The sequence below is a fragment of the Amblyraja radiata genome, chromosome 8 (genome assembly GCF_010909765.2).
Source record: "Amblyraja radiata isolate CabotCenter1 chromosome 8, sAmbRad1.1.pri, whole genome shotgun sequence".
Lineage (NCBI taxonomy): Eukaryota > Metazoa > Chordata > Chondrichthyes > Rajiformes > Rajidae > Amblyraja > Amblyraja radiata.
In genome coordinates this window covers 40,446,011-40,467,606 of record NC_045963.1, presented here as the reverse complement: position 1 = coordinate 40,467,606, position 21,596 = coordinate 40,446,011, and the positions used below count along the sequence as shown (strand labels likewise).

Sequence of the window (21,596 nt, the reverse complement as noted above, 5' to 3'; positions counted from 1 at the left end):
TTTGCAGTGCTATTTTTGATTTGAAAACCAAATCCACTTACACACACATTTAATGTCACTACAAACTGTAATGGGGACACAAGGGACTGCACATGTTGCAATCTTCAGCAAAACAAAGAGCTGGGTGGAGGAACTCAGGCAGCATCAGAGTCGGGATTGGACAAGCAACGTTTCTGGTTGGGACCCTTCCTCGGGCTGATGGAGTAGGGGGGAGAAAGCTGGAAAAGTGGTGGGGCAGAGCAAAGCTTGGCAAGTGATAGATGGGCACAGGTGAGGGGGGGTGGGTTTGATTGGCAGATAGGTGGAGTAGGTGACTGGGGTTAAGCACACTTTTCTGCGAGTCTACTATTATTTGCAGCAGAAAACCCAAGAGTAATCCTCACCTTCGTCTTTTCACATCGTTGGATGTTTTGAGGTCACGTACGTAATTATTCTGTGCAGAATGTAATAACTAATTTTTGCACACCGCAGCAAGCTGATCAAATTAAAATTAAAAGTCAGAAAATGGTGGCACATTTATATGTCTATTCTGAGCCACCAGTGTTCGTTATTTTTCTCACCATAACCTCATAAAGGGAAAGATGGTGGTCAGGACAGGTCCTGTGCCCAATCCACGTTCTCCTGTAACTGGGCACTGAAATGTGTAACAACCACAACAACTATTTCGTTTGATCATTCTGTGCTCTTTAAACACACTCAGCAAACAAATCACTATGTTGAGAAATTTGTCAAAATTTGCCTTATCTATGTGTAATCATAGTCATACAGCATGGAAACAGGCTCTTCGGCTCAAATCGTCCATGAGACTCAGATGCCCCATCTATACTAGTCCCACCTGCCTGTGTTTGGCTCATATCACTCTAAACCGCTCCTCTCCATGTACTCCAAGTGTCTTTTCAATGTTGTTATTGTACCTCCTCTGACGGCTTATTCCATATACCTACCACCTTCTGTGTGAAACTGTTGCCCCTCAAGTTGTGTTAAATCCTGCCCCTCTCACCTTAAATCAATGTCCTGTTTCTTGATTTCCCTATCTTGTGTGAAAGATTCTGTGAAATTCATCCTTTCTATTCCCCTCATCCTCCTGCGCTCCAAGGAATAAAGTCCTAGCCTGCCCAGACTCTCCCTATAGCTCAGGCCCTCAAAGCCTAACAACAACCCCATGAATCTTCTCTGCACTCTTTCTAGCTTTATGACAGATTTTTAATCCATTTTAACATATAGGTATTTTATTTTAATTTTTATGTATTCTGCCTTTAGTATAACAAGTAGGTTCTCAATTCCAAATATCATGCAACCTTTGTACACTGCAAGAGATGATATAAATTCTTCATTCAAAGTCACTTACAGTGCCGTGACCATTTGCTTCAAAGTAAACCCCAATGTCAAATTCCTGAGCTTTATGGTGCAGAAACTTCACTCCTGTGTTCACACAGTGTACAGAAACCTGAGAAAAAACACAAGTATACACATTAGAAGTCAGGCAACAAACACACGGTTATTTAAATCCACAACGGCTTGGCGTCCATTCTTAACTTGATTTGTTCTGCTCTTGATTGATTTTTGGAATTCCATCCAATAAAATTACATGTTAAGGCAATGTTACTTGGTGTTCTAGAACCATGCAGCAGGAAAGAGATTGGAGAATCAAGGAACCACAGATGCAAAAAAAAGACATCGTTCTGGAGTAACCCAGCAACTGAAAAACATGAAAAGGTGATGTTTTGGGTCAGCATACTCCTTCAGACTGAACAACATCAGGGGAACAAGATCAGTCTGAAGGATCCCGACTGAAACATCACTTATCCATGTCCTCCAGAGATGCTGCCTGACCCACTGAGTTACTCCAGCACTTTGTCGTTTTTAGCAGGAAAGAGATTCTTGGGGTTCATGCTAACCTTCAGGCATGAATTTACACTAATCCCATTTTATCTTCCTAATTTTTCATCAAGTCCCGCTGCCCAAATTCCAACTACTCTTGACACACTTAGGACAATTTACAGAGGCCAATTAACCTACCAGCCAGCAGCCTGGGATATATGAGAAAACAAGAGCATCCAGAGGAATGCCACATGGTCACTGGGATAACATGCAAACGCCACACAGATAGCACCCAAGGTCAGGATTGAATTTGGATTGCTGGAGCTCAGTAGCTTTACTTGCTAAACCAGGGTGCCACCATTGTGAGCAGTTTGCATTAGTATTACAGGTTGAGAAATAATCCATTCTCAGAATCTTATTACCTTCATGACATCTTCAATGTATCTTGTTGAACTTCCATTTGCATAGGCAGTCTGTACCACCGCAATCTGCACATCTAAATCTGCCTAAGCAAGAAGAGGAGTACAATTACTACAGTTAATTTTCTTTAGGTCAGATACAATAATTATGGAACCTTACAGATGTATTTATATATTTAATAAGGTAGGCAAAAATGCTGGAGAAACTCAGCGAGTGAGGCAACATCTATGGCGTGAAGGAATAGGTGACGTTTTGGGTCGAGACCCTACTTCTGACTGATGTGGGGGTGGGGGGGGCAGGAAGAAGAAAGGAAGAGGCGGAGACAGTAGGCTGTGGGAGAGCTGGGAATGGGAGGGGAAGGAGGGAGAAAGCAAGGACTACCTGAAATTGAAGAAGTCAATGTTCATACCGCTGGGGTGTAAACTACCCAAGCGAAATATGAGGTGCTGCTCCTCCAATTTGCGGTGGGACTTACTCTGGCCATGGAGGAGGCCCAGGACAGAACGGTCGGATTCGGAATGGGGAGTTGAAGTGCTGAGACACTGGGAGATCAGGTTGGTTAATGCGAACTGAGCGGAGGTGTTGGGCGAAGCGATCGTCAAGCCTACGCTTGGTCTCACCGATGTAGAGCAGCTGACATCTAGAGCAGCGAATGCAATAGATGAAGTTGGAGGAGATGCAGGTGAACCTCTGCCTCACCTGGAAAGAATGCTTGGGTCCTTGGATGGAGTCGAGGTAAAGCGACAAGTGTAATATTTCCTGCGGTTGCAAGGGAAAGTACCAGGGGAGGGGGTGGTTTGGGTGGGAAGGGACAAATTGACCAGGGAGTTACGGAGGGAGCGGTCTCTGCGGAAAGCCGAAAGGGGAGGAGATGGAAGATTTGGCCAGTGGTGAGATCCCGTTGGAGGTGGCGAAAATGTCGTAAGATTATCTGTTGTATGTGACGGTTGGTAGGGTGGAAGGTGAGGACATGGGAGACTCTGTCCTTGTTACGAGTGGGGGGATGGGGAGTGAGAGCAGAGTTACAGGATATAGAGACCCTGGTGAGAGCCTCATCTATAATCGAAGAGGGGAACCTCCGCTCCCTAAAGAATGAGGACATCTCCGATGCCCTGGTTTGGAACACCTCATCCTGGGTGCAGATGCGGCGTAGACAGAGGAATTGGGAGTAGGGGATAGAGTCCTTACAGGAAACAGGGTGGGAAGTCCGCCGGCAGTTTAAAATGAAAAGGTCTAAAGCAGGTAGATGGCCTTTCAGCCGGCATATTTATATACATTTATATATTATATATATTTATATTCATCTCTTGCCACTCCAAAGTGAAGTTATGATGTTTGTTTCGGAATTAGGAGTCGATCAAAATCTGCAGCCAAACAATGAAACTCACTGCACCAAAGTCCAAAATCTGCTCATTCATGATCCAATCCTATAACATCATGCTGCATTTACGTTTGCTGAAAACTCTCGTAATCACACGGTATCAAGTGCATGGGAGACACCTTCTGCCAAACTAGAAATGCTCCACTTTAATTTCTCCCTAATTGATTTCATTTTCCAATGGGTTAACCTAATTGGAATTTAAGTGGTATTGGCTTATTACTGTCACGTGTACCAAGATACAATGAAAAACGTTGTTTGCGTGCTAACAAATCATATTGTATGAGTGCCAGGACAAAAATACCACAGTGCAGAGTATAGTGTTATAGAATTATAGCATTAGTTCCAGAGAAAGTGCAAAGAAAATGCAAGCTCTGCAATGAGGTAGGTTGGGAGATTGGGACTACACCCTAGCCTATGGAGGATTGTTCTGTCTGATAACAGCAAGGAAGAATGTGCTTTCAAGCATTTGTACCTTCCGCTCAACTAGAGGTTGGGGTGGGGGGTCTGAAGAGGGAATAACCAGGGTTCTTGTTTATGTTGACTGCTTTCCTGATTCAGCATGAAGTTACGATGGAGTCAATGAGGCAGGGGGAAGGACAAGTTCTCAGGTGAATGCAATAAACATATTGTATCACAACAAACAAGAAAGATGAAATGGAAATAACTGCAGGGGTACACAGAGGATTTTAAAGACCACTCTTAAAACATGTTTTGCCATTTTGGAGCAAAGCAGGGACCATCAGTTTTAAATTACAAATAAACCATGTCCCCATAACACAGCAAATCAAGAATGCACATTCCATTCGTGAAAATAACTAACCTAATTATCACTGATCTTGAGGCTGCAAACCAGAACAGCTGTATGTAAACACAATGAGAAAATACTAAAGGAAAGCAAAGGACAAAATATTTATTTAATAAAATTAAGCCCAGCCACTGCCAAGGGCATGCTGACAACTGGGACACCTTAAATGACACGGAGACAGCTTCGACCTTCCTGCAACCCACATTGCACTTGACTAGCATTGTACACTCTCAGTCGAAGGCCTGTCCTTGATATTGATTTTACAATGATTGGAGACACAAGAGACTGCAGAAGATGGAATCCAAAGCAACTAAACAATCTGTGGAGGAATTGAAGTAGGTCAATCAGCATGTATGTGTGTGGAGGCGGGGGTGTGGGGGAGGGATTTGTCTACCTTTTGAGTCAAGACTCTGCTTCAGGGATGTGGAGATGGACGAGAAGGAGGGATGAGGACATGTGTAGGAAGGAACTGCAGATGCTGGTTTAAACCAAAGATAGACACAAAATGCTGGAATAACTCAGCGGGACAGGCAGGCACCCCGGGAGAGAAGGAATGGGTGACGTTTCGGGTCGAGACACTTTTTCAAAGGGGTGTGTGGATCCAGGAAGGGTGAAGGGCGATGGAGTCAGATAGGGGGAAGGAAGGCCAATGGTGGAGACAGCTGTGGAAGGTGATAAAGGGGAACAGAAAGACTGCCAGTGCTGGAATCTGGTGTAAGTAAGGATGGTGATAATGGGAGTCATTAGGTGAGAGGTGGAGTGATGGGTAAAATAAGCAATAATTGCAAGCCATTTTACTTCCCTTCCCACCCCCCCCCCCCTCCCCTCTTTTCCCCATAACTCATAACTCCATCCACAACCCTATCACCCATTTCCCCCCCCCCCCCCTCCTGGTTTCATTCATCTACCACCCATGCTTCTACCACGCAGATCCCCCTCCCCTATCTGCCCGCATCTTCCCCATTGTCTTCAGAAACAGAAAATCTGAAGTGAAACCGGAAAGTGTTGGGAACAAACACAAAAAGCTGGAGTAATTCAGCGGGTAAGGCAGCATCTCTGGAGAAAAGGAATGGAGGACGTTTCGGGCCTGGACCCTTCTGCACAGTCCGACTGAAACGTCACCCATTCCTTTCTCCAGAGATGATACCTGTCCCCCTGAATTACTCCAGCATTTTGTGTCTGTCTTTCCTAATTGTTTTTAAAGATAATGACTGAATTTGTTTGAGAAATATATCCCAGTGCGCTGATAGAGAAACTTTAGAAACACAAAAAACTGCAGGTGCTGGAAGACAAAATAAAAGACACTAAGTGCTGGAGTAACTCAGCAGGCCAGACCAAGTCAAACAATAAATGTGTTTTTAAATAACAAAAAAGGGGGGGGGGGGGAAGTGGAGAGAACAAAGGCATTATGATAATTTGGAGACCAATCGTTTTGGTGCTGTCTAGTTAATCGATGAATGAAGACAGGTGGAGAAAGGAAAAGAATTAGAAGACAAAGCTGGAACTGTGAGGTACAGAAAACAGCAGTTTTTGGAACACAGTGGTGCAACGGGTAGAGCCACTACCTGACAGTACCAGAGACACGGGTTCGATCCTGACCTCGGGTGCTGTTTATGCATCAGGGCAGCATTTCTGGAAAACATACCTTGGCAAGAAGTTCTTTTAGAAATGTAATTATTAAAGTTGCAATCTTATCACCATCAAGGAGGTGGAAAGACCCGGATTCATCAATGTAATAATATACAATTCTGTCGGCATCACCGTCAAATGAGCAGCTTCGTTCATTTGCCTTCATATCCAAACCTGCAGTGATTCAAAGTGCAGCTGTTAACATTTTCTACAGTGACAGGACAGACATTAAATAGAAGCCCTCCTTCCTTTAGCAATGACATTGTCTAATGATCACTCATGCAGAAACGCGAGCAAGGCCGCCAGCATAATTAAGGACTAGTCTCACTCCCCCTTCTCCCTTCTCCAATCAGACACCTGGTACAGAAGTGTGAAAACACATACCTCAAGATTCAGGGACAGTTTCTTCCCAGCTGTTATCAGGCAACTGAACCAATCTATCCCCAACTAGAGTGTGGTCTTCACCTCCCAGGACCACAGTCTAGGACCCTCCCGCTGCTGGACATTAGGGGGCAGGGTGTGGTGGAGACGCCCCTCAAATCAGGGAAGGGATTTCACCCCAGGGGGCACATGAGTGGCAGGGGTGTTGGGTAAGATTTGTAAACACTGCGTTATGACGCAATGGATGAACGTATAGCCTCCGAGAATGTCGGAAGAATTTTTATAGCTAAAAGATTACCTTAGAAAAATAACATTAAAACTTGCCTTGAGGTGGCTTCTGTTGCACTTTTACAAAGTCTGCACCACAGAGGTAGTTGAGTTTGCCAGTTGTACCATCATTACACAACTTTAACTTCAGCTTCTTCTCAAGATAAGGCTCCAATTCATTTAGCTTTAGTGCACCTATCCCATTTGCCCCATCCACATTCAGTTGTCTCATTTCTTCTGGATGGCAGGGTACCTGTAGCAGATGAAATATTGAGATACATCAACAATGTGTTTGAGACAGATTTCACAAAAACTCATTCTCATTCGACTACCTCAGTAAAGCAGACTTTCCATGAGACAAAGTTGCAGAATTAGGCATTTGGCTCCCCATCTAGTCCTCTCCGCCATTTGATCATGGCTGGATCATTTTCCCTCTCGCCTGCCTTTTCCCTATAATATTTGATGTCCTAACTATTCAAAGCGCTTCAGTTTGAGACCCAGAGATTACTCAAAACACAAAGTGCTAACAAAACTCAGTGGGTCAGGCAGCATCTGTGATTTTTTGATTTGATTCAATTTATTGTCATTGCACTTTTCAGTGCAACGAAATGGTTTAGCCTGCAGTCATAACATAGAATAAATAACAAACACTCAACACAGTTTAAAGTCCCAAAGTCATTGTCTCTTCCCTCCTTGCTCTCCCTCTGCGCTGAGGCAATCCAAGCCTCCGATGTTGTGACCCAGCCGGGTGATGGTAGGTAAGTCCCGCGGCTGAATCCGTGCTCCGCAAACGGGCCGGTTCAAACTCCGCGGCCCGGGGCGGTCGAAGCTGCTGAAGCTGCCGCCCTCCAGTCCAGCGGACGCAGCTGTAGTTGCGGGAGCTCCGGAAAACAGAACTCGAGCTCCCGATGATGTCGTCCACTGGCCCGCGGCCGAACCTCCAAGGCTCCAAAGTCGGGTCGGAAGTTGGGTTGCACCGCAACCACAGCCCTGAAGTCGGCCAGCCTCGCTTTGGTAAGTCCTGGCTCCGCCTCCGCAGCCTCGAGATCGGTCGCAGTTGGAGGCCGCCAGCTCCGCGATAGGCCTCAGCGCAGACAGACACGGAGACGGGGGATACAGCAGGAAAGGTCGCATCCTCCCGAAGGAAGAGTCAAAAAACATGTTCCACCCACCCCCCCACACATACACAACTAAATAAACCGAAATAAACTGTAAAAACGGGACAAAAGAAAACAAAAAACAGAAAAGACAAACGGACTGCAGGCGAGCCGCAGCTGCAAGGCAGCGCTGCCACTTCCGGCACTTGTGGAAAAATGGACAGCTGATGTTCCAGTTTGGGAAACGTCGCCTGTCCCTCCCTCCACAGATACTGCCTGGCCTGTTGAGGTTTGTAGGTTAATTGGCTTCGGTAAAATTGTAAATTGTCCCTCATGTGATACCAACGGGTGGTGCCTCAATGGCAGCCTCGCCTACAGTCTGTCTGATCTTTTTGTCTTTTTTGTGTTATTTCTAGTGTGTTTAGAAAGTTTGTGTTAATGTTCTTTGGTTTGTTTTATGTGGGGGGTGGGGGAGGGGGTCGGGGGAAACTTTTTTTCAATCTCATACCTTGCCAGAGATGCGATTGGGTGGCACCATCGTGTGGCAGCCTCGCCAGCAGAAGTCCGTCCTTTCACCCTTTTTGTTATTTTTAGTGTGTCTAAATGTGTTTTTAAAGGTTTCTAATGGGCCTGTCCCACTTAGGCGGCTTTTTAGGCGACTGCAAGAGTCTATGCAGTTGCCACATGAGTGCCACATGCTCGCGGGTGGTTGCCGGGGAGTCGCCTTCATGGTCGTGAGGAGCTCCCGCATTCTGGGAACTAGTCACGGGCTCATTATGGTTGCCATGAATTTTTCAACATGTTGAAAAATTAACGGCGACTAGAATGAAGCCGCCATGGAGAGTAGCGAGAATTCTTGTGCCGTAGGAAGGTTGCCAGGAGGTCCTAGTGGGTTGCCAGGAGGTCGAAGGTTCTTGGAGGTTGTAGCTGGTGCTGACCGGTGAATTTCATTGGCTCATTGGGGGAAAAAAGGTGAGCAGTAGTTTTCAGAACCAAGGATAACCGACCGTTAATATTAAAAGACCGCCGAGCTTCACAGCCGTGTATCTCTGGCTTCTTAAAAGTTGTCTCCACTCCATCTCCCCCCCCTCTTTTAAAGGACTTACCGTACACTGTGCTTTAGCCATCTTTTTACAGCGCCAACCTTCCTGTTCATCGTGACGTGTGTCTATATCACCTTGGCTTTGCACCGTGTGAATATTTTAGACAGGGCAACCAGGGGGAACGTTGTCTAAAAAATTCACACGGGCTGGTGAAGGAAGCAAAGTGTTTGTGTGTATGCGTGTGTTCCACTCTGACAGTCGGCGTTCCAGTTTCCGTTTTTTCAGGCAACTTGTCAGTCGCCGGCAGTCCGCTGAAAAATCGCCTAAGTGGGACAGGCCCATTAGACCTTTTTATGTGGGGGCGGTGGGGGGGAAACCACTTTCCCAGTCACTTCCTGGTCGGAGATATGTCTTTTCTCCGAGTCACATCTTCGCCTCCCCCTCGCAGCCTACCATCACGATTGGCGCGGCCTTTCCTGCCGGAGAAACATCCAGGGATCGCCGTGTTGGAGCTCCAGAGTATTGAGCCTGCTGATTAACACCGTGGAGCTGTGGTTGCGGAGCTTCCAGCCACGGGCGGTGCTAACTTTAACATTGCAGAGTCCTGGGATCTTTTGCCGAGGGTCGCCAGTGTTGAATCTCCGCCCAGCTCGGCATGTGGACTTCGGAAGTCGTGGTCTCCGGTAAGAAGTGGCCGATTCAGAAACTCCAAACCGATGAGTGTGTTCTTCCATTCCGACGCCAGAGCTCCGATCATCCCGGCGAGATGGCCCATAGCAGCAACTGCGGCGGGCTCAAAGGCCCCGACCACGTGTGAACAAAGAGGAAGATGACTGAACTTTATTGCCTCCCCTCACAGTGGGAAACGTTCATGTTAAATTCAAATACACAATCGTGTATTGTGTTCTTTTTATTCGTATGGCTGTATGGTAATTCAAATCTCACTGTACCAATTGGTGCATGCGACAATAAATGTAACTTGAACTTGATTGTTTTCCGGGTCGTATCTCCGGTCGCTCTGCGGCCTAACATCGTGCAGCTGGAGGCCTGCTCGGGACTGACTTTGAGCCCCACTGCAGGGCGTGGACTTAACATCGGAGCCGATCGCTTTCCTGGGATCGACGATCCAACTGCGGCCTGCAGACTTTAACATCAGGAGCTTGCAGTCTCGGGTAAGAGACCGATGTCAGCAGCTCCAAAAGCCGCACGACGTTCGACAAATCCCGACCCGGGTCAGATCGCCCGGCGCGGGTAGCTGACATCCCCCTGATGCAGGAGCCTGATCGCCTCAACGAGGAGGCCCGCCGCTGGCTACGGGAGTAAGATTGTCCCGTCAACGGAAGGTTAGAGGACCCCGACAGCTGGAGGACAAAGAACGGAAGATTGAACTTTTTTTCGCCTTCCATCAGTGAGGAATGTGATGTTGTCACTGTGGTGGATGTTTATGTTAAAATGTATTTTGTGTGTTCTGTTGCCTTTTATTAGTATGACTGTAAGGCAAATCAAATTCCTCGTATGTTACAAAACATACTTAGCTAATAAAGTATGATTATCATTATCATTATGATAATCATTATCATTATGCTAGCCTAGTACTAGCATACGGGGATCGCTGGTTAGTTTCCACACTGTATCTCTAAACAAATCAATCACATGGCTGTCAAATGTAGACATATTTAGTAGAATTTGGATTTTATTTGACAATTTCAATGGGTATTTTTAATATAGTTTAAAAAAAAAGAATCACTTCTTCTAATAGGTAGAAAAATAAAATACCTGCTTAGTCAAGGCAATAAATGAACGAGAAAGTTTCTTGTAATATCCTTCGACTGTTGCAATTCCATACTGCTCCATGGTATTCCGACAACAAACCATATAGTGCAGCTGTGGAGTGCTGACAAGACCATAGTCTGCAACAAAGGGAATCACATAATTTAAAACTAAACGCTTATCATCAATCCGACATTTAATCTTTGTCAGTGCTGGCAAACGCAGTACAGAATAGTCCAGGATCCCTGTCTTGTGAAATTAGTGATGATACAATGTGATCCAAGAGTTTAAAAGAGGATGTGAAAATAGCACAAAATGCTAGAGTAACTCAGAGGGGTCAGGCACCATCGATGGAGGACATGGACAGGTGACGCATCTGGACTCTTCTACCTGAAATGTCACCTATCCATGTCCTCCAGAGATGCTGCCTGCCCTGCTACGTTACTCCAGCACTTTTGTGCGTTTTTTTTTAAAGGTATAGTTTGACAAGCATTTTTAAAGATTGTGTTTTTCCACTGGACGTTCTGCACTTGATTCCAACTAATCTTTATATTTGTCAACATTTTGGGAGCCATCCAGTAGTGGTTGTGCCTTGAATCAAGGCTGAAGAGTTAAAATATAATTTTAACCTTCAAACAAAACAAAATGTACATTACGAGATCACTTTTGGAAGATGTAACTGTTATCCTAACTTCAGCACATACCTTGATAAGCTCCTCCTAAGACACACACACCATCAACAACAGCCTGGGAAAGCTCGAGGCTACTGGGCCTGAAGATGAAAAACATTCAGAACACAAAATTACAGGACCAGAACACTGACAGACATACGCACACAAAGAAATAAATGTAGCTTATCTTGGTTAAATAAATGAATCATGAAGCAGGAAAGCAGGCCATGTATATTGGTCATTTAAAGCTTCTTATAAATCTTCTCGTAATAAAATGGAACCATAAATGAATAATTAATTGGTGACTATTGTTTGAATTAATTTACATCTCCAACAATATCAAATTCTTCAATTAGAAAACTCAAAGCCTAAAGACAAATAAACATGTAGGTATGTAGGAGATAGGGGAACTCCAGGTGCTGGTTTACAAAAAGTGCTGGATAAACTCAGCAGGTCAGGCAGCATCTCTGGACAACATGTATAGGTAATATTTAATTTAGTTTATTATTGTCGTGTGTACCGAGGTTCAGCGAAAAGCTTTTGTTATTTAATCTGAACAATAGAATGAAAGTTTACTCATCACCTGATGAGTCTTTCACACTCCCACAAAATAAGAAATAAATTAGATCTTCTACGATTCCAGCTGTAACTGTAATGCCAGAACCATAACACATACCGTGTGTCCCTACCAAGAAAAATCCGAGCCACATCTTGCAGGTTCACAGATTCCTTTTCAATGATATTGGTTAAGACAGATTTTAGATTTTGGTCTTCTGCATTTGCTAACTGGGTGGCATATGCTTCCCAGGCTGATGCAAGCATCTCTCCATGAGGATCAACTAATTTCACTCCATTGTCTTCCTGTAATGGAAAGAAATAATTTAATATGGCTTTGTAAAAGAGATTAAGACTTGGTCTGAGGTAGAGATGTTGACTCATACTGTGTTTTCAGCTTTGTACGTTATCTTTCTGATTTCCTGCTGCTGTATTAATGTGACCAATGTGCAGACTTAAAGTGTTGCTGGTAATTGCCACCAAGGATACAAAGCTAGGTGGCAGTGAGTTGAGAGAAGTACGTGTTGTGAAGAGGATGCAGATTCATAGCAGGTTATGATATAGTATTGTTAATAACTACCAATAACTATACTGTATAATTTACTATACAATAAATTACTATACATGCAAACTTCACCCTACCAGGGACCTTTTGACACAATATTGAGTCAAATGCTGCTGTATTGCCAAGCGCTGTCATTCTCACATCAATGTTTGAATTCATCTCTATAGTGTATGTTTGAACCAAGACAGTAATGAAATCTTAAGCAATGTAGCCCCAACAGTACTGAAAATTGGGAAAAATTAGCTGATTATCTGTGAGTAAATCTTAATAGTTTGCACTGTTGACACCCCCCTTTCATTACTGTTTTGCTAAAGGGATAGTAAATTCATGGGTGGTAACTGACCCAACTGGATATATCCTGCTTTTTGTGGGCAAGACATTACGTGATTTTCCATACTATGGTGACATTAGTGTTATGGTTCTAATGGGATCACAGTTGCTAGATTTTAGCAATTACACATTCAGAATGATAAAATTCAAATTAGAATGACGAATAGCCGGCTTTCCTTTCAACGTACACATTGACCGTGGAATATTACCTCTGGGTTATGCGAGGCTGTGACCATTACACCGATGGTACTTGCAGTTTTCTTTGACCTCAGGACCGATAGCAGGCCCATGCGATACATTACATGATCGAGTTGTTCTGCCTTGGCTCGAAAACCTGCTGTGCCGTATTCAAGAACTAGTCCCACAGGTTTAGGATGCTGTCCAGATATCATCTCCATGTCTTCAAAGTGAGCCATGCCTGCACCAAGAAATTAAAGCTCGAGATAAAAATAGTAGAAATGGGAAAATGTCACGTGTCTGCAACAAAACAATTTATGGTGTTTAACTGCAAGGCTTGAGGTAATAACTTTGTCTTTGCAAGAACTGTGTGATTACTGAAATTTGCACTTTCTCTTCGTTCACTATGAATCTCGATAGCATACACACAAGCTGGAGTTCAGCTAACATGCTTGAAATAGTCTGAATCCCAAGTATGTGTTTTGCTTCCAAACATCGTTATTTTATGCCTTAAACAATATGTTTTAAATATTGTCGTTTCTATAACAGGTTTCCATTTAAATCTTACAAAACATTTTAGATCCATCAATCGACAAGATATGAATGGGTGGACTGTATGTCCATATATCTATACAGGTACCGGTTAAAAAGGCATAGGAGGCTTTCCTTTTTCATACAAGATAAAGAATAAAAGAACAGGAATGTTACGGTGTAACCATGCACAGTACTAGTTAGTGTCATCCCAGTAAACTGTCCAGTTGTGGTTATATTAGATTCAGATTCAAACTTTATTGTCATTGTTACTGAGCAGGTGTACAAGGATGCAAGAGATTTACAAAATGCTGGAGTAATTCAGCGGGCCAGACAACATCCCTGGAGAACATGGATCGGTGTCATTTTGGGTCAGGGTCCTTCTTTAGACTGAATGGCACTGGGGATGAAACGTCATGGACGCCATGTTCTCCTGAGATGCTACCAGACCCAGAGTTAGTCCAGCAGTTTGTGCCTTTTTTAAAAATTATAAACCAGCATCAGCAGATGCTAGTGATGAAGCTGAATTTTAGTTAAAAATATAAGAAGATATTAAATTGGCTTCTGGGCTAGCTTACAGCTTATATTTATTGTCAAATTAGGCTTGCCTCAGGTTGCGGTGTGTGAGATAATAAATCCTATAACATTGTCTCCCAAGTGACAAGCAGAGAGGAGAAGCTAGAGAGATCTCTTTGAAGTAAGATGCCGTAAACCAAATGGCCAATGTTTATGAGGGACCAAATGACAGAGAGGAAGCAGCGAAAGAGCTAGGGTGATCTCTGTGAAGATAAAATGGCATTATCCAAATGGCCAATGTTTATGAAGGACGAGAGGAACCAGGGAAGTAGAAAGATAAAATATCGTAAACCAAATGGCCAATGTTATCTTGTACCATGTAATAAACAAAATGCCTTTGATGTGATGCATTCTGTGGAAACCTTTTCCTGTACCTCTGACCATGACTAATGTCTGTGGAATGTGCTAAGGGGACAAAAAACCCTATTTGATGCAATGTAATTCTGTTGTTCAGAGAAGTGGACCGAGGACAGTCGAGTGTCTACATTGGTCACTTAGCTGGAATTCTCGCTCCCTTCCATCGGCCGATAATAAGTAAAGTTTTGAACTGGTCTACCAAACAGTTTGTGTGGAGTCTGTTTATTAAGAAGCGAACCTGGTTTAGTAGTTAAGAAAGTAGCTTTTTCACTAGTGTCTTCAGATTTACAAACATGTTGCCAAGACAAAAAAAATTTAACTGAGGAAATATTGGATAAACCTTTAACTCCAAGATAGCTGAGATGTCCTTGAAACTGAGACCAAAGCAGCCCTTTAAGATGAGACAGAGATTCACTTGCATGTCCGCCAACCACATCTCCTGCATTTGGTGCTCTCAACTGGCCTCCTTTATAATAATAATATAATAATACATTTTATTTATTGGCGCCTTTCAAGAGTCTCAAGGACACCTTACAAAAATTTAGCAGGTAGAGGAAAAACATGTAAGGGGAATGAAATAAATAGTAGAGACATGACTAGTACACAAAGTAAAGACAGAATTCAATTCAAAACACAATATGAGGCAAGTAATGCACAGATGAAAAGGGAGGGGGACGTGGGGCTAAGGATAGGCAGAGGTGAAGAGATGGGTCTTGAGGCGGGACTGGAAGATGGTGAGAGACACGGAATTGTGGATCAGTTGGGGGAGGGAGTTCCAGAGCCTGGGAGCTGCCCTGGAGAAGGCTCTGTCCCCAAAACTGCGGAGGTTGGACTTGTGGATGGAGAGGAGACCGGCTGATGTGGATCTGAGGGACCGTGAGGGTTGGTAGGGGGAGAGGAGGTCAGTGAGATATGGGGGGCCAGATGGTGGAGGGCTTTGTAGGTGAGGATCAGGATTTTGTAGGTGATCCGGTGGGAGATGGGAAGCCAGTGAAGTTGTTTGAGGACTGGAGTGATGTGATGCCAGGATTTGGTGTGGGTGATGAGTCGGGCGGCTGCGTTCTGGACCAGTTGGAGTCGGTTGATGTAGGTGGAGCTGATGCCAAGGAGAAGTGAGTTGCAATAGATGGTATGTGCAGATTGTGCAATTTTGCCCAGTACCTATGCCCTGCCCATTATGGCTTTCTAGAACCATTTTATTTCCTCTTCCAATTCCTAGGCGAACTTTGGCTCTCTCCATTGGCAGGGAGAGACCAAACATATACTAAAGGCTCAGTGGGACTGAAAGAGCAAGGGGGAGAGCCAGTATAAATAGAACAGGTGTGAGTCCCTTCACAAAACCCCTTCTGTCCATTTCCTCTGCAGATGCTCCCTGGCCAGCTGGGTTCCTCCAGCACTTTGTGTTTTGATCAAAATTTCAACAGTTCCAGTTCCTAGAACCCCAACCGTCCCCAGGAGGACCATCCACAGAAGACTCGTCCCTTGGAGGTCCCGTCCCCAGGAAAGACCTGTCCCCACAAGGACCATCTTAGGAGGACCCATCTTGTTTTTCCAAAAATAAATGTAATCAATTATTTACACCAATAATATTGACAATACAAACGGTAAGAACACACCCACAACCAAATACATAAATTCCCAAATACTCTTAAATATTCCTAAATACTAAATAACTATACTACAATCCTTGTGTAGGAAGAAACTGCAGATACGAGTTATACACCAAAGATAGACACAAAATGCTGGAGTAACTCAGGCAGGACAGGCAGAAGAAGGTAGACACAAAATGTTGGAGTAACTCAGTGGGTGAGGTAGCATCTCTGGAGAGAAGGAATGGGCGACGTTTCGGGTCAAGATCCTTCTTCAGACTGATGTCAGGGGAGGGGGCGGGACAAAGATAGAATGCAGGTGGAGACAGTAAGACTAGTGGGAGAACTGGGAAGGGGATGGAGAGGGAAAGCAAGGGCTAACTGATGTTAGAAAAGTCAATGTTCATACTACTGGGGTGTAAACTACCCAAGCAAAATATGAGGTGCTGTTCCTCCAATTTGCGCTGGGCCTCACTCTAACAATGGAGGAGGCCCAGGACACAAAGGTCAGGTATGGAATGGGAGGGGGAGTTGAAGTGCTGAGCCACCGGGAGATCAGGTAGGTTAAGACGGACTGAGCGGAGGACATTCTTACACATTTTGTCAGCATCTGCAGTTCTTTCTTACAGGCAGAAGCGTCTCGACCCGAAACGTCACCCATTCCTTCTCCCCTGAGAAGCTGCCTGTACTATTTTGTGTCTATCTTCAATCTACTACAATCCTTTTCCAGGATGCATTTGACCGCCCGCGTACCCAGCGGTCCTCGAACCCCTCATGGTGCCTTTGCAGACCGAATGTTCCAGGGACACCCTGGCACGGACGTGACCCCGGAAAGCGGGCAGGCAGTCGGCTCTGGCGGCGCCCTCGTCTGCCTGGCGCCGTGACCCATGAATGGCCTGCTTGACCAGGCCCAGGAGCAAACCAGCCAGAACATCCTTGGTTATACCCACTCCCCAACGCACGGGATATCCAAAGATGAGAACGGCAGGGCTTGAAGTGTAGCCAGAAGAGGAGCAGCCCCTTCAAATAGGGAGGTTGCACGGCAGTCGGGTCACGACCTGTGACCCGTACTGCTGCCACGCAACGCCAACAGGAGTACACGCAGTGAACTGCAGGTAAGCACTTAGCATTGTTTCCAGCGTAGCGGGCCCCTTAAAAAACGCCGAAATGGTCCGTTTTTGCGCTGTAAATAATTATGGCAATTGGGGTAAGCGTGAGAGACATTTATCCTACTTCAGAATTCCAAAAGTGAGGAAGCGGCAGCTGAAGGGACAACAACAACTAAAGTGCTTGCCGAACATTGGCCCTGCAGATATCGAGATTGAAAATATTTGCTCACTGCATTTCATCAACAGTAAATCATTATTTGTGTTTTTTCTTGAATCCTTTGATATCTAAAAAGTTTCAGAAGTGATAAATCTGGCTGTAAAATTTTATAATCGCCCATGGTTCTCAATTGGGTTTTTACATACAAAAAGAAAACGCTTCTGAAGCAAAATTTATCATTTAAAAAAATCGCAGACCATACGTGGGTTTTGAATTACTTTTACTCAGCTGCAAGCCAAGGAATGGCATAATTGTTAGCTGTTAATTGGACATAATCAACCTCAGCAAATTGACAATATCCTATTGAAAGGGAGTGGGTGTTTAAGCTGTCAAGACATTTTATTATTCGCCAAAATATACATCTCAATAGCCTAATGATTGAAAACTTACTTCTCTACACGCCACTCGTACGTCTGTAGATTTTTTATGACAAATTTAGCTTCAGAAGCGTTTTCTTTTTGCATGTAAAAACCCACTTCAGAACCATGGGCGATTTAAAAATTTTACAGCCAGATTTATCACTTCTGAAACTTTTTAGATACCAAAGGAATCAAGAAAAAAACCCCACAAATAACGCCTTACTTTTGATGAAATGCAGTGAGTAAACGCGATAATTCCCAATATTTTCAATCTCGATACCTGCACAGCTAATGTTCGCCAAGCACTTTAGCTGTTGTTGTCCCTTCAGCTCTCGCTTCTAGCTACCGTAATTTCTCCTCACTTTTGCAATTCTGAAGTAGGATAAATGTCTCTCACGCTTACCCCGATTTCCACAATTATTTACAGCGCAAAAAAATGACATTTTCAGCGGTTTTTAACATAAGAATTAACGCGTTTCGTGTATTAATTTCGTGTATATGCCGGAAGCTGCTATGTCCTCCACATGGATTGAGCTGGTCGGTGCGTCCTTTGCCCCGATGACCTGACGTGCAGCCCCCTCTATACACAAACAGGGACTCCATGTAGACAGGGAAGTGGTAGATGGCCCACCCTTAGGAGGTCCATTCCAGTCCGCTGGAGGACCATCCTCGGAGGTCCGGTCCAAAGATCTTATAGCTCCGCTATAGGATCTTTGGTCCGGTCCGCTGGAGGACCATCACGCCGTCAGGCTTCATGTGTCGGTAGACGCGCTCGGTGCAATTTAAATCGGAGCGCCCGACAGTCCCCTTCCTTCCTTCCTACCTTGTCGTGGTGACAGCCTCCCGTCCGCAGCGGTACACAGCTGACACCGGGGCCGACGGCGCGCGGGAAGCCAACCAACTGCCGCCGTTCCTGCCACGTCCCCCCGTCACCCTGGCAACTGCCGCCGGGCCCGGCCCGCGCATGCGCAGCATGTCCACGAGAGAAGGCCCGTGTGGGCAAAGATCCTATAGCGGAGCAAGATGGATTACTCTCACGCAAACGTGTAGTACGCTCATGGGCGGATTCATGGGCGATTTTATGACTCATTTTAGCAACCTGCCCCCGCCATCTTGTTCCGCCATTTTGCTCCGCCCTCTTGCTTCCGGCCAAAGATTGGATCTGCAGCGGGGAGAAGGAGTGCGGGGCCCGGGGCAGCGGGGAGAAGGAGTGCGCGGCCCGGGGCAGCGGGGAGAAGGTCTATAAGATCTATAAGATCTTTGCGTGTGGGGTTCGCCGGGGAAAAGCACGGGTTTGTGTGGAGATACCTTGCATGATCACGCTGTTGCCCCTGTCTCTCCTTCTCTACAAATAATACAATCTGCTGCACTCTTACAATGTATGAAATTATAATTGTATTTATTATAATTGGGTTGCCCAGTCTGAATGTGTAGGAAGGATAGACGCAAAATGCTGTGTGTGTAGGAAGGCACGAGTGTGAATGGTGGTTTACACTGAAGATACACACACAATGCTGGAGTAACTCAGCGGTCAGGAATATCTCGAGAAAAGGAACAGAAGAGTCTGGACAAGAAACGTCACCAATTCCTTTTCTCCAGAGATACTGCCTGTGGGGTTGCCAACTGTCCCGTATTAGCCGGGATATCCCATATATTGGGCTAAATTGGTTTGTCCCATCTGGGACTGCCCTTGTCCCGTATTTGACTGCTACCAACAGGTGCTCCTCAACTTACAATGGGGTTCCGTTCCGATAAACCCATCGTAAATCGAAAATATCGTAAGTCGAAAATGCATTTAATACACCTAACCTACCATTACCAGAGTATTCAGGGTTGGACCGCCAAGTGATTGTGGGTTTTCATTCTCCTGGTTATCCCCCCCCCCTCTATCGCTCTCTCTCTCCTCTTCAGTCCTCTGCCTCTGGGAGTGTTTTTTATTTCCACGTTTTAATTATGAAATCTCTTTGGCGTCTCTCAACCGCCCACTTCCACTGTTCGGTCGGAGCGCTCACCAATTCCCTGAGTAAATAATCGTAAACTATCAATGCGTTTTGAAATAAATTTTACTCAGATGCAAGCTAAGGAATGGGATAATTGTCAGCTGTTAGTTGGACAAAATTAGGACATTTTATTAGTTGCCAAAATATATTTCTCAATGTTTCTTGTTTAAAGCCTGCACAATCACCCAAACTACTTATTTATTTATCATCTAATAACAGACAAGCCTGCCGCATGGAATGATGTCAACAATGTGAGCAGGATAAACAATGTGCACAAGAACGCCATGCACGTGCAACAAGAAGAGAGTATTAAAGCAGATTTGGTCGCAGCTCAAGCATCTATAGCTCTCCAAGTTGATGCTGAACTTTGAACGATTATTTAAATGGTAAATGGAGCTTCAGAAGCGTTTTCATTTTGCATGTTAAAACCCACCTGAGAACCATGGGCGATTTTGCAATTTTACTGACGGATTTTTCACTTTTAAAACTTTTCATATAACAAATGAATAAAGATAAAACGTCAATAATGCCTTACTTTTGATGAAATGCAGCGAGCAAACGCGATAATTCCCGATACTTTCGATCTTTAAATCTCCACGGCAAATGTCCGCTAAGCTCTTCCGCTGTTTTTGCACCTTCAGCTCCCTCTTGAATTTACGTTAGTTTCTATCTTTCTTTTGGACTGTAAATTTAGGTAGCTGTGCCTCACGGTCACCCCGACTGGCACAGTAAATTGCAGCTCAAAAACTGGCCGTTTTCGATGTTTTTAACGGGTGTGAAAGTGCTTTTCCCATTCACTAACATGTACCGGAAGTGACGCATGTACCCCAGTTAAATTTTGCGGTCACGTGGGTGCGGATCTACGCTCCAGTGACCTTTCGTGTCCCTGTTCGTTCGGAGTGCCCACCAATTCCCTGAGTACTGACACCCCTTAAATCTCCCGAGTGCCAGCCCCCGCAGGAGCGAACACATGACGAATTGTCACAGCAGGTAGCAGCTCTGAGATTTATCAACTGCCTCATCAGATCTGTTGCCGTTCGATGTCCATCTCGTCTCCTGCAAAATTCCTCACAAGTCCCCCCCTGATCGCTTCCTCCCACGGAAAGGCTAACACGGTTTCTTATGTCCCTGCAAAATCTTGACGCACGCCAGCCTCTTCTTCGGTCCTGAAGCTCGCCTCTTCTGTATCCATTGCATGATTTCTCTCTCCAGCCTCAGCTCAGATACCTTGCATTCAAAACAGCTGACTCATTCGACCTTACATCAAGATAAATAGGAGATAAAGTGCACAGGCTAGCGTTAGATACTAACAAGCCAGCTCAGGCGAGCGAGTGCGTCTGCTCAATAGAGCAGGCTTAAATCAAAACATAACACAGGAAAGCAATTTAAATTAAACAGTAAAGCATTACCGCTTAAATTATCAATGCAGCACAACGCTGCCACAGGGCCAGGCTATTGAAATACTATTTCTACTGAATGTGTATCGCTTTTGCACCATCGTAATGTCGAAATATCGTAAGTCGAAGCATCGTAAGTCGAAGAGCATCTTGTACTCTGTAACACCAGAGTGCACGCTTACAGACAGATCCTAGATCTGATACAACAGCGTGTGTGCGTGTCGCATGTGTTCTTCAGCTTCTTCTTCTTGTAGGATTCCGGCAGTGTAGACGCTGCTAAGCGTATTACTGCCCTCCACAGGTCAAAGTTTGAACTAAATTCTTACATACAGTCCTGTAACTTGCAGGAATTGAAGGACGGCCCTGGATATCAGTTGATGTTTCTCACTGTGTCCAAACAGAGATAAAACAGAAAAAGCCTCAACTCCAAGTCCTGTCAGTCTAACAAACAATACTTTTCTTTCTACCCTATACTTTTTACATTCTAGGAAAACATGCTTAACTGTCTCATTACTCCCACATTCACACAAGCCAGAAACATGTTTCCCT

At 44.8% G+C, this 21,596-nt stretch overlaps 1 protein-coding gene across 4 annotated transcripts in view; it reads right to left on the bottom strand.

Annotated features, from left to right (window-relative positions):
- The window catches only part of pgm3 (phosphoglucomutase 3), a 47,145-nt gene extending 25,951 nt beyond the window's left edge, over nt 1–21,194 (bottom strand). For 3 of the 4 annotated variants that reach the window (XM_033025647.1, XM_033025643.1, XM_033025646.1), the window contains exons 1-9: nt 18,474–18,600; nt 12,945–13,153; nt 11,962–12,146; nt 11,319–11,386; nt 10,621–10,754; nt 6,762–6,957; nt 6,073–6,230; nt 2,244–2,327; nt 1,349–1,447 (exon numbers count right to left, since the gene is read on the bottom strand). In XM_033025647.1, the coding sequence (XP_032881538.1) occupies nt 1,349–1,447; nt 2,244–2,327; nt 6,073–6,230; nt 6,762–6,957; nt 10,621–10,754; nt 11,319–11,386; nt 11,962–12,146; nt 12,945–13,151 (1,131 nt within the window). In that variant the 5' untranslated portion in view covers nt 13,152–13,153; nt 18,474–18,600. Of the gene's footprint in view, nt 1–1,348; nt 1,448–2,243; nt 2,328–6,072; nt 6,231–6,761; nt 6,958–10,620; nt 10,755–11,318; nt 11,387–11,961; nt 12,147–12,944; nt 13,154–18,473; nt 18,601–21,059 lie in introns of those variants that run through there. The other variant, XM_033025645.1, reaches the window with a different exon arrangement.
- Nucleotides 21,195–21,596: the final 402 nt, after the last annotated feature.